Here is a 14,028-nt window from a genome sequence, read left to right as displayed (position 1 = left end):
ATGGCTCTGTCCCGGGACTCCGGCCCCCTGAAAACTCCTGAAGTCACATCCATATATGGATAGTGATGTCAGGAGGAGTGCTGGAGTCCCCGAACAGAGCATCAGCTGATGCTCTGATCGCCGAATCCAATGATAGGGAAGTCCTGAAGTTGCTGTCCATAAATGCACAGTGACCTCAGTAGTTTTGCCAGGGCCGGTCCCCGGGCAACGTATACCACTCAGTGGTGGATTAAGTAGACCATAGGCCCCGGGCTGTTACCCAAACTTGGGCCCCCCTTCTCCACCGCCGCCCTGCCATGCCGTAAATATTGTTAACGCTACCTTTTTGTGCAAGCATTAACAAATGGGTGTTATGATTCCCCTTGTCACAAGGCTGTGTCCCTACATACTGACAGTCTCCAACCATCGCTGACAGTATCACACTCTGCAGGGACACATCCGCCTGACAAGGGCAATGGTAACACCAATTTGACTATCAGTACTGGACTGCACAAAGACTTTTTGTGAAATACAAGGTTTTCCTATAATAATCATGTCAGGAGAGGTGACAGATTCTCTATAAATCTAGTGAATCACAGGTGACGACTTCTCAGATTCTAGTAGCTTTTTTTCCTCTTTTCTTCTCCATCTGGTCCAGACTTCATGACAACTTCTCCCGGCCATGACCCATTTCTGCAGAATTTGCCACTCAGCTGTCTTCGGCTCTTCACTTTTCCAATATTTTCACACCTATAAACGAAGATAAAATTATTATGGTGCCACAAACTATGCCTCTAAATCTAATAGCACCATGACTGCGCCCCTGAATATAATTGTGTCACACACTGTAAAATAAAGCAACACACACACACACACACACACACACACAGCCCCCTGTAGAAAGTGCCACACCCCCCATGTAGATAGCGCCACACACAGACCCCCTGTAAATAGCGACCTCACCACCTGCCCCTGTAGATAGCACCACACCCCCCTGTAGATAGATCCACACATACCCGCTGTAGATTACATCACACATAGCCCCCTATAGATAGTGCCATACAGACCCCCTGTAGATAGCATCACACACAGCCCCCCTATAGAAAGCATCACACACAGCCCCCTATAGATAGCAATGCACAGTGCCCCCATTGTATATAGTGCCACAAAGGGCTCCCCCCTTGTATATTAGTGCCACACAGCGCCTACTCCCTTGTATATAGTGTCACACAGCACTTCCTCCCCTTGTATATAGTGCCACACAGCGAGCCCCATTCAAATCCCCTGAGGACGCTGTGTCTACAGCGAAACATGTCGGGGGGGCTAAGATACTTTTAATAGACATGTCAGACTAGCCTCTATATCGGGTTTCGTTGATATACTCACGTATGATTCAGCAGTCTGCAGCTGCTGTTCCATGCAGTCATAGGGTATGTGCACACGATAACGACCATTACGTCTGAAATTACGGAGCTATTTTCAGGAGAAAACAGCTCCGTCATTTCAGACGTAATTGCCCGTACTCGCGTTTTGCGAGGCGTCATTGACGGCCGTAATTTGGAGCTGTTCTTTCTTGGATTCAATGAAAACTGGCTCAAATTACGTCCAAAGAAGTGTCCTGCACTTCTTTGACGAGGCAGTCATTTTACGCGTCGTCTTTTGACAGCGACACGTAAAATGACATGTCGTCGGTACAGTACATTGGCAAACCCATTCAAATGAATGGGCAGATGTTTGCCGACGTATTGGATTCGTATTTTCAGGCGTAAATCGAGGCATAATACGCCTCCATTACGCCTGAAAATAGGTCGTGTGAACCATACCGTTGTATCCACTACACCCTATTCTGTCACAGTTAAGGCATAGTCGATATAGAGCCAGTGCCAGCTGACTTTGGCCAAATTTTTTACTTCAATGCGTCTGTCGTTTGTCTCCACATGGACATTTTAAAAGCATACTAATAAAAGTTACATTTTATTGTTGGTTATATAGTAGTTGGGAAATTAGGTTTCTATGTGCCTGGAGCACATCAGTTCTCTTCGTTTGATTCATATACCTGCCAACTACTAGGGTCTTTTCAGTATTCCCCCTTGTATATAGCACTACACGGCGCTTCCCCCATCCTTGTATATAGTGTTACACAGCGCTTCCCCCTTGTATATAGTCCTACACAGCTTTTCACCCTTGTATATAGTGTTACACAGCGCTTCCCCCTTGTATATAGTCCTACACAGCTTTTCCCCCTTGTATATAGTGTCACACAGCGCTTCTCCTCCTTGTATATAGTTCTACACAGCGTTCCCCCCTTGTATATAGTGTCACACAGCGCTCACCCCTTGTATATAGTATCACACAGCGCCCCCTTGTATAAAGTGCTACACAGCGCCCCCTTGTATAAAGTGCTACACAGCGCTCCCCCTTGTATATAGTGTTACACAGCGCTCACCCACCTTGTATATAGTGTCACACAGCACTTCCCCCTTTGTATATAGTGCCACACAGCGCTTCCCCCTTTTATATAGTCATACACAGCGCTCCCCCTTGTATGTAGTGTCACACAGCGCTTCCCCCTTGTATATAGTGCCACAGAGCGCTTCTGCTCCTTGTATATAGTTCTACACAGCGTTCCCCCCTTGTATATAGTATCACACAGCGCCCCCTTGTATAAAGTGCTACACAGCGCCCCCTTGTATAAAGTGCTACACAGCGCTCCCCCTTGTATATAGTGTTACACAGCGCTCACCCACCTTGTATATAGTGTCACACAGCACTTCCCCCTTTGTATATAGTGCCACACAGCGCTTCCCCCCTTTTATATAGTCATACACAGCGCTCCCCCTTGTATGTAGTGTCACACAGCGCTTCCCCCTTGTATATAGTGCCACACAGCGCTTCTGCTCCTTGTATATAGTTCTACACAGCGTTCCCCCCTTGTATATAGTGTCACACAGCGCTCCCCCCTTGTATATAGTGTCACACAGCGCCCCCTTGTATAAAGTGCTACACAGCGCTCCCCCTTGTATATAGTGTTACACAGCGCTCCCCCTTGTATATAGTGCCACACAGAACTTCCCCCTTTGTATATAGTGCCACACAGCGCTTCCCCCCTTTTATATAGTCCTACACAGCGCTCCCCCTTGTTTGTAGTGTCACACAGCGCTTCCCCCTTGTATATAGTGCCACACAGTGCTCCCCTTTTGTATATAGTGCTACACAGCACTCCCCCTCCTTGTATATAGTGCTACACAGCACTCCCCCTCCTTGTATATAGTGCTACACAGCACTCCCGCTCCTTGCATATAGTGCTACACAGCGTTCCCCCTCCTTGTATGTAGTGCTACACAGTGCTTCCCCTCCCTTCCCTTGTATATAGTGCTACACAGCGCTCCCCCTTGTATATAGTGCAACACAGCACTCCCCCTTGTATATAGTGCTACACGGCGCTTCCACCCCATGTATATAGTGTCACATGGTGCTTTCCCCTTGTATATAGTGCTACACAGTGCTCCCCATTGCATATAGTGTTGCACAGCACTTCCCCCCCTTGTATATAGTGTTGCACAGTGCTTCCCGCCTTGTATATAGTGTCGCACAGTGCTTCCCCCTTATATATAGTACTACACAGCATTCCCCCCTTGTATATAGTGTCACACAGCGCTCCACCTTGTATATAGTGTTACACAGCGCTCCCGCACCTTGTATATAGTGTCAAACAGCACTTCCCCCCTTGTATATAGTGTCACACAGCGCTTCTCCCCTTTGCATATAGTTCTACACAGCGTTCCCCCCTTGTATATAGTGTCACACAGCGCTCCCCCCCTGGTATATAGTGTGACACAGCGCCACCTTGTATAAAGTGCTACACAGCGCTCCCCCTTGTATATAGTGTTACACAGCGCTCACCCACCTTGTATAAATTGTCACACAGCGCTTTCCCCCTTGTATATAGTGCTACACAGCTCTCCCCCTTGTATGTAGTGTCACACAGCACTTCCCCTTGTATATAGTGTCACACAGCGCTTCTCCTCCTTGTATATAGTTCTACACAGCGTTCCCCCCTTGTATATAATGTCACACAGCGCTCCCCCCTTGTATATAGTGTCACACAGCGCCCCCTTGTATAAAGTGCTACACAGCGCTCCCCCTTGTATATAGTGTTACACAGCGCTCCCGCACCTTGTATATAGTGTCAAACAGCACTTCCCCCCTTGTATATAGTGTCACACAGCGCTTCCCCCTTGTATATAGTGTCACACAGCGCTCACCCACCTTCTATATAGTGTCACACAGCGCTTTCCCCCTGGTATATAGTGTGACACAGCGCCACCTTGTATAAAGTGCTACACAGCGCTCCCCCTTGTATATAGTGTTACACAGCGCTCACCCACCTTGTATAAATTGTCACACAGCGCTTTCCCCCTTGTATATAGTGCTACACAGCTCTCCCCCTTGTATGTAGTGTCACACAGCGCTTCCCCCTTGTATATAGTGTCACACAGCGCTTCTCCTCCTTGTATATAGTTCTACACAGCGTTCCCCCCTTGTATATAGTGTCACACAGCGCTCCCCCCTTGTATATAGTGTCACACAGCGCCCCCTTGTATAAAGTGCTACACAGCGCTCCCCCTTGTATATAGTGTTACACAGCGCTCCCCCTTGTATATAGTGCCACACAGAACTTCCCCCTTTGTATAGTGCCACACAGCGCTTCCCCCCTTTTATATAGTCCTACACAGCGCTCCCCCTTGTTTGTAGTGTCACACAGCGCTTCCCCCTTGTATATAGTGCCACACAGTGCTCCCCTTTTGTATATAGTGCTACACAGCATTCCCCCTCCTTGTATATAGTGCTACACAGCACTCCCCCTCCTTGTATATAGTGCTACACAGCACTCACCCTCCTTGCATACAGTGCTACACAGCGTTCCCCCTCCTTGTATGTAGTGCTACACAGTGCTTCCCCTCCCTTCCCTTGTATATAGTGCTACACAGCGCTCCCCCTTGTATATAGTGCAACACAGCACTCCCCCTTGTATATAGTGCTACACGGCGCTTCCACCCCATGTATATAGTGTCACATGGTGCTTTCCCCTTGTATATAGTGCTACACAGTGCTCCCCATTGCATATAGTGTTGCACAGCACTTCCCCCCCCCCTTGTATATAGTGTCGCACAGCGCTTCCCCCTTATATATAGTACTACACAGCATTCCCCCCTTGTATATAGTGTCACACAGCGCTCCCCCTTGTATATAGTGTTACACAGCGCTCCCGCACCTTGTATATAGTGTCAAACAGCACTTCCCCCCTTGTATATAGTGTCACACAGCGCTTCTCCCCTTTGCATATAGTTCTACACAGCGTTCCCCCCTTGTATATAGTGTCACACAGCGCTCCCCCCTTTTGTATATAGTGTGACACAGCGCCACCTTGTATAAAGTGCTACACAGCGCTCCCCCTTGTATATAGTGCTACACAGCTCTCCCCCTTGTATGTAGTGTCACGCAGTGCTTCCCCCTTGCATATAGTGTCACACAGCGATTCTCCTCCTTGTATATAGTTCTACACAGAGTTCCCCCCTTGTATATAGTGTCACACAGCGCTCCCCCTTGTATATAGTGTCACATAGCGCCCCCTTGTATAAAGTGCTACACAGCGCTCCCCCTTGTATATAGTGTTACACAGCGCTCACCCACCTTGTATGTAGTGTCACACAGCGCTTCCCCCTTGTATATAGTGCCACACAGCACTTCCCCCCTTTTATATAGTGCTACACAGCGCTCCCCCTTGTATGTAGTGTCACAAAGTGCTTCCCCCTTGTATATAGTGCCACACAGTGCTCCCCTTTTGTATATAGTGCCACACAGCCCTTCCCCCTTGTATATAGTGCTACACAGCACTCCCCCTCCTTGTATATAGTGCTACACAGCGCTCACCCACCTTGTATATAGTGTCACAAAGCGCTTTCCCCCTTGTATATAGTGCTACACAGCTCTCCCCCTTGTATGTAGTGTCACACAGCGCTTCCCCCTTGTATATAGTGTCACAGAGCGCTTCTCCTCCTTGCATATAGTTCTACACAGCGTTCCCCCCTTGTATATAGTGTCACACAGCGCTCCCCCCCTTGTATATAGTGTCACACAGCGCCCCCTTGTATAAAGTGCTACACAGCGCTCCCCCTTGTATATAGTGTTACACAGAGCTCACTCACCTTGTATATAGTGTCACACAGCACTTCCCCCCTTGTATATAGTGTCACACAGCGCTTTCCCCCTTGTATATAGTGCTACACAGCTCTCCCCCTTGTATGTAGTGTCACACAGCACTCCCCCTCCTTGTATATAGTGCTACACAGCGTTCCCCCTCCTTGTATGTAGTGCTACACAGCGCTTCCCCTCCCTTCCCTTGTATATAGTGTTACACAGCGCTCCCCCTTGTATATAGTGCAACACAGCACTCCCCCTTGTATATAGTGCTACACAGCGCTTCCACCCCATGTATATAGTGTCACACGGTGCTTCCCCCTTGTATATAGTGCTTCACAGTGCTCCCCCTTTCATATAGTGTTGCACAGCACTTCCCCCCCTTGTATATAGTGTCACACAGCGCTTCCCCCTTATATATAGTACTACACAGAGCTCCCCCTTGTATATAGTGCTACACAGAACTTCCCCCACCATTGTATATAGTGTCACACAGCGCTTCCCCTTGTATATAGTGCTACACAGCTTTTCCCCCTTGTATATAGTGCTACACAGCTTTTCCCCCTTGTATATAGTGCTACACAGCGCTTCTCCCCTTGTATAGAGTGTCACACAGCACTTCCCCCCCTTGTATATAGTGCTACACAGCGCTCCCGCCTTGCTTATAGTGTCACACAGCGCTTCCCCCTTGTATATATTGTCACACAGTGTTCCCCTTTTGTATATAGTGCCACACAGTGCTTCCCCCCTTGTATATAGTGCTACACAGCGCTCCCCCTCCTTGTATATAGTGCTACACAGTGCTCCCCCTCCTTGTATATAGTGCTACACAGCGCTCCCGCCTTGCTTATAGTGTCACACAGCGCTTCCCCCTTGTATATATTGTCACACAGTGTTCCCCTTTTGTATATAGTGCCACACAGTGCTTCCCCCCTTGTATATAGTGCTACACAGCGCTCCCCCTCCTTGTATATAGTGCTACACAGTGCTCCCCCTCCTTGTATATAGTGCTACACAGCTCTTCCCCCCTTGTATATAGTGCTACACAGCGCCTCCCCTCCCCACCCCTTGTATATAGTCCTACACAGCACTCCCCCATTGAATATAGTGCTACACAGCTTTCCCCCTTGTATGTAGTGTCACACAGCGCTTCCCCCTTGTATATAGTGTCACACAGCGTTCCCCCCTTGTATATAGTGTCACACAGTGCTCCCCCCTTGTATATAGTGTCACACAGCGCCCCCTTGTATAAAGTGCTATACAGCACTCCCCCTTGTATATAGTGTTACACAGCGCTCACCCACCTTGTATATAGTGTCACCCAGCACTTCCCCCCCTTGTATATAGTGCCACACAGCACTTCCCCCTTTGTATATAGTGCCACACAGCGCTTCCCCCCTTTTATATAGTCCTACACAGCACTCCCCCTTGTATGTAGTGTCACACAGCGCTTCCCCCTTGTATATAGTGCCACACAGTGCTCCCCTTTTGTATATAGTGCTACACAGCATTCCCCCTCCTTGTATATAGTGCTACACAGCACTCCCCCTCCTTGTATATAGTGCTACACAGCGTTCCCCCTCCTTGTATGTAGTGCTACACAGTGCTTCCCCTCCCTTCCCTTGTATATAGTGCTACACAGCGCTCCCCCTTGTATATAGTGCAACACAGCACTCCCCCTTGTATATAGTGCTACATGGCGCTTCCACCCCATGTATATAGTGTCATACGGTGCTTCTCCCTTGTATATAGTGCTACACAGTGCTCCCCCTTGCATATAGTGTTGCACAGCACTTCCCCCCTTGTATATAGTGTTGCACAGCGCTTCCCCCCTTGTATATAGTGTCGCACAGCGCTTCCCCCTTATATATAGTACTACACAGCGTTCCCCCTTGTATATAGTGTCACACAGCGCTCCCCCTTGTATATAGTGTTAAACAGCGCTCCCCCACCTTGTATATAGTGTCAAACAGCACTTCCCCTCCTTGTATATAGTGTTACACAGCGTTCTCCCCTTTGCATATAGTTCTACACAGCATTCCCCCCTTGTATGTAGTGTCACACAGCGCTCCCCCCTTGTATATAGTGTCACACAGCGCCACCTTGTATAAAGTGCTACACAGCGCTCCCCCTTGTATATAGTGTTACACAGCGCTCATTCACCTTGTATATAGTGTCACACAGCACTTCCCCCCTTGTATATAGTGTCACACAGCGCTTTCCCCCTTGTATATAGTGCTACACAGCTCTCCCCCTTGTATGTAGTGTCACACAGCACTTCCCCCTTGTATATAGTGTCACACAGCGCTTCTCCTCCTTGTATATAGTTCTACACAGCGTTCCCCCCTTGTATATAGTGTCACACAGCGCTCCCCCTTGTATATAGTGTCACACAGCGCCCCCTTGTATAAAGTGCTACACAGCTCTCCCCCTTGTATAAAGTGCTACACAACGCTCCCCCTTGTATATAGTGTTACACAGCGCTCACCCACCTTGTATATAGTGTCACCCAGCACTTCCCCCCTTGTATATAGTGCCACACAGCACTTCCCCCTTTGTATATAGTGCCACACAGCGCTTCCCCCCTTTTATATAGTCCTACACAGCACTCCCCCTTGTATGTAGTGTCACACAGCGCTTCCCCCTTGTATATAGTGCCACACAGTGATCCCCTTTTATATATAGTGCTACACAGCACTCCCCCTCCTTGTATATAGTGCTACACAGCACTCCCCCTCCTTGCATATAGTGCTACACAGCGTTCCCCCTCCTTGTATGTAGTGCTACACAGTGCTTCCCCTCCCTTCCCTTGTATATAGTGCTACACAGCGCTCCCCCTTGTATATAGTGCAACACAGCACTCCCCCTTGTATATAGTGCTACACGGCGCTTCCACCCCATGTATATAGTGTCACACGGTGCTTTCCCCTTGTATATAGTGCTACACAGTGCTCCCCCTTGCATATAGTGTTGCACAGCACTTCCCCCCCTTGTATATAGTGTTGCACAGCGCTTCCCCCCTTGTATATAGTGTCGCACAGCGCTTCCCCCTTATATATAGTACTACACAGCATTCCCCCCTTGTATATAGTGTCACACAGCGCTCCCCCTTGTATATAGTGTTACACAGCGCGCCCCCACCTTGTATATAGTGTCAAACAGCACTTCCCCCTTGTATATAGTGTCACACAGCACTTCTCCCCTTTGCATATAGTTCTACACAGCGTTCCCCCCTTGTATATAGTGTCACACAGCGCTCTCCCCTTGTATATAGTGTGACACAGCGCCACCTTGTATAAAGTGCTACACAGCGCTCCCCCTTGTATATAGTGTTACACAGCGCTCACCCACCTTGTATATAGTGTCACACAGCGCTTTCCCCCTTGTATATAGTGTCACACAGCGCTTTCCCCCTTGTATATAGTGCTACACAGCTCTCCCCCTTGTATGTAGTGTCACACAGCGCTTCCCCCTTGTATATAGTGTCACACAGCGCTTCTCCTTGTATATAGTTCTACACAGCGTTCCCCCCTTGTATATAGTGACACACAGCGCTCCCCCCTTGTATATAGTGTCACATAGTGCCCCCTTGTATAAAGTGCTACACAGCGCTCCCCCTTGTATATAGTGTTACACAGCGCTCACCCACCTTGTATATAGTGTCACACAGCACTTCCCCCTTGTATATAGTGCCACACAGAACTTCCCCCCTTTTATATAGTGCTACACAGCGCTCCCCCTTGTATGTAGTGTCACAAAGCGCTTCCCCCTTGTTTATTGTGCCACACAGTGCTCCCCTTTTGTATATAGTGCCACACAGCACTTCCCCCTTGTATATAGTGCTACACAGCACTCCCCCTCCTTGTATATAGTGCTACACAGCGCTCACCCACCTTGTATATAGTGTCACACAGCGCTTTCCCCCTTGTATATAGTGTCACACAGCGCTTTCCCCCTTGTATATAGTGCTACACAGCTCTCCCCCTTGTATGTAGTGTCACACAGCGCTTCCCCCTTGTATATAGTGTCACACAGCGCTTCTCCTCCTTGCATATAGTTCTACACAGCGTTCCCCCCTTGTATATAGTGTCACACAGCGCTGCCCCTTTGTATATAGTGTCACACAGCGCCCCCTTGTATAAAGTGCTACACAGCGCTCCCCCCTTGTATATAGTGTTACACAGCGCTCACCCACCTTGTATATAGTGACACACAGCACTTCCCCCCTTGTATAGTGTCACAGAGTGCTTTCCCCCTTGTATATAGTGCTACACAGCTCTCCCCCTTGTATGTAGTGTCACACAGCGCTTCCCCCTTGTATATAGGGCAACACAGCGCTTCCCTTTTGTATATAGTGCCACACAGTGCTTCCCCCTTGTATATAGTGCTACACAGCACTCCCCCTCCTTGTATATAGTGCTACACAGCGTTCCCCCTCCTTGTATGTAGTGCTACACAGCGCTTCCCCTCCCTTCCCTTGTATATAGTGTTACACAGCGCTCCCCCTTGTATATAGTGCAACACAGCACTCCCCCTTGTATATAGTGCTACACAGCGCTTCCACCCCATGTATATAGTGTCACACGGTGCTTCCCCCTTGTATATAGTGCTTCACAGTGGTCCCCCTTTCATATAGTGTTGCACAGCACTTCCCCCCCCCTTGTATATAGTGTCGCACAGCGCTTCCCCCTTATATATAGTACTACACAGAGCTCCCCCTTGTATATAGTGCTACACAGAACTTCCCCCACCCTTGTATATAGTGTCACACAGCGCTTCCCCCTTGTATATAGCGCTACACAGCTTTTCCCCCTTGTATATAGTGCTACACAGCTTTTCTTCCTTGTATATAGTGCTACACAGTGCTTCTCCCCTTGTATATAGTGTCACACAGCACTTCCCCCCCTTGTATATAGTGCTACGAAGTGCTCCCGCCTTGTTTATAGTGTCACACAGCGCTTCCCCTTTTGTATATAGTGCCACACAGTGCTTCCCCCCTTGTATATAGTGCTACACAGCGCTCCCCCTCCTTGTATATAGTGCTACACAGCTCTTCCCCCCTTGTATATAGTGCTACACAGCGCTTCCCCTCCCCACCCCTTGTATATAGTCCTACACAGCACTCCCCCCTTGATTATAGTGCTACGCAGCGCTCCCCACTTGTATATAGTGCTAGACAGCGCTTCCCCCCCTTGTAGATAGTGCCACACAGTGCTTCCCCACTTGTATAGTGTCACAAAGTGCTTCCCCCCTTGTATATAGTCTCACACAGCGCTCCCTCCCTTGTATATTGTCTCACACAGCGCTCCCTCCCTTGTATATTGTCTCACACAGCGCTCCCTCCCTTGTATATTGTCTCACACAGCGCTCCCTCCCTTGTATATTGTCTCACACAGCGCTCCCTCCCTTGTATATTGTCTCACACAGCGCTCCCCCCTTGTATATTGTCTCACACAGCGCTCCCTCCCTTGTATATAGTCTCACACAGCGCTCTCCCCCCCCCCAAAAAAAACAAAGAAAATAAAAAATATTTTACTTACGTTGCCCCGTTACCGCGAGGGACGAGCAGGTGCACATCCTCCGGGGCGGGACGCATGCGCAGACCAGCGTGATACAGTGACGTCATCACTCTGGCCTGAGCAGGGAGTCTTCCCAGCGCCATATAGGCTGCAGGCCTAAGGTGCACTGCAGCCTATATTATTAATTTGTATCTGCGTCCTGAGGACGCAAATACAGGTGAATGTAGCTGCCGCTAGCATCGGGGCCCCTTCCAGTGCTAGCGACGCCACCGGGCATGAGGGGGCCTGTGCGGTCATGTGCGGTTCGGGCAGCCATCGGCCCCCTGGGAGCCAGTGGGATATGTTTGGGCCTTTTGTCAGAGGTATACGTCAGGGGTCTTCTCGACGTATACCTCCAACAGAAGCTCCTAATGTGATGTCAATAGGGCCTTACTCTCAAATGTCTCACATACCACACTGCCACCACATTCAAATATCACACATGTATTTTTTATGTACCTTGAATATTTTTCATTCATATGATGTCCTCTCTTTTGTTTCAGACGACTGTAGAGTGAATATAAAGATATACTGCAAGCAGTAACATGAAAGGGAAAACTGCAAACTTAATAAAACTCAAAAATTAAAAAATATTAACCATTGACATAGTGTTTATACAGATGTAGCAGAGCTGAATTTGTCAACTGAGCAGCTAGTCATTTAGCACGAGGCACGGTGATATCATGATGTGTTATCTGTGGTTATCCATGCAGGTATATACTGACTTATCATCAATGGGTTGTCCAGTCTTATGTAAATAAAATGCGTAATTTATAATAAAACATTCTGCAACTTTCTAATATCCTTTCTGCTTCAATTCCTCTGTTTTCAATATCTCTGTTTGCTGTCAGTGAATACAAACATTCACATTTGGTACAATGTATAAGGCTAGGCCATGGGTCTCAAATATGCGCTCCCGCAGACCGCATGCAGCCCCTGAGGCTGTCATCTGCGGCCCACGGGGCACCAAAGCTATCTCAGGAGAGGAGAGAGCAGGCCGAAGGAGGAGCGCGCCGGCGCTCCTTCATGACATCATGAACGAGTGCAATCCCTTTCCCAAGCAATGGCCACACAGCAGGGGCGTAGATAAAGGCTCATGGGCCCTAGTGCAAAAGCTCAGCTTGGGCCCCCCCTTTCCCGCAACTTCTCTATGGCCGATGTCTGTGGCCCACCTGTAACTTACAGCTGCATCGCTGGTTTTCTTAAGTTACCCATTGATGCAGCATTAAGGTATGTTCACACACTAAACTAAAAACGTCTGAAAACAGCTCCTGATTTTCAGACATTTTTGAAGCCACTCGCGATTTTTGCTGCGTATTTTACGGCCGTTTTTGGAGCTTTTTTCAATAGACTGTATGAAAAGCAGCTCCAAAAACGTCCCAAGAAGTGTCCTGCACTTCTTTTTGGCGCCCGTTGGAACAGAATGCCGTTTTTCCCATTGATCTCAATGGGCAGATGTTTGGAGGCGTTCTGCTTCCAATTTTTCGGGCGTTTACGGCCCGAAAAACGGCCGAAAACACTCTGTGTGAACATACCCTTAGCAGCCAGAGGAGTTGCAACAGTCAGAAAAGATCATGGGCACAAACTCAAAGACATATACTTTGTACCGCCCCAAATACCTCTAAATAATGCAGCCCCCAATAAGCGTCAAATACCAGTTCTACACAGTGAATAGTGAGCATAGTACAGTTACATCCAATGACTTACATGTGACGTCTTCTCTTTCCCTTCTCTTCTCAACTTCTTCCAAGTTCCAGTCATGACTCGTTTTTTGCGCACACACTTCCTATTCTGTTGCTACCCGCAGTGCTTCTACATAGTTAGGGTATGTTCACACAGGGCGGATACGTTGTGGCACAGGGAATTCCGGATGAAAAACTGCACAAATTGTGGTGCAGTTTTTCGGCCAGAATGTCCGCTGTGGAAAATTGCACATAAAAGTCATACTTTTGAATAGCCATGGAGACGTGTCCCTCTGCCGTCCTGCAGGCTGGCCGCCTGGGATGACATTTTATCCCAAATGACCGCTGCAGCCTCTGATTGGCTGCAGCGGTCACATGGGATGTCCCAGGAGGCCGACCTGGATGAAGAAACACATAATTCTAGGTAAGTATTTTCGGATTTGAATTGCTGCTTTTCTGGCGCAAAAAAACAAAACATCTGCTATTTGTTGCGGGTTTTACATTCCCATTGAATTCAATGGGGAAAACCCGCAAAAGAAATAAAACATACAATTGACATGCTGCGGATTAAAAATCGCACCGCTGGTCAACTTCTGAGCAGATATTCC

The 14,028-nt window shown here is 48.4% G+C and overlaps 1 protein-coding gene across 1 annotated transcript in view; it reads left to right on the top strand.

Annotated features, from left to right (window-relative positions):
• Positions 1–12,538, top strand: part of LOC142740415 (transmembrane 4 L6 family member 1-like) — a 32,780-nt gene extending 20,242 nt beyond the window's left edge. The window contains exon 6 of the mRNA XM_075849951.1: positions 12,242–12,538. Within this exon, the coding sequence (XP_075706066.1) occupies positions 12,242–12,256 (15 nt within the window). The 3' untranslated portion in view covers positions 12,257–12,538. The remainder of the gene's footprint in view (positions 1–12,241) is intronic.
• Positions 12,539–14,028: the final 1,490 nt, after the last annotated feature.

This window comes from Rhinoderma darwinii, chromosome 2 (assembly GCF_050947455.1).
Source record: "Rhinoderma darwinii isolate aRhiDar2 chromosome 2, aRhiDar2.hap1, whole genome shotgun sequence".
NCBI classification, from domain to species: Eukaryota; Metazoa; Chordata; class Amphibia; order Anura; family Rhinodermatidae; genus Rhinoderma; species Rhinoderma darwinii.
The sequence above is the reverse complement of the archived record's forward strand: the minus strand, read 5'-3'. Positions and strand labels throughout refer to the sequence as shown.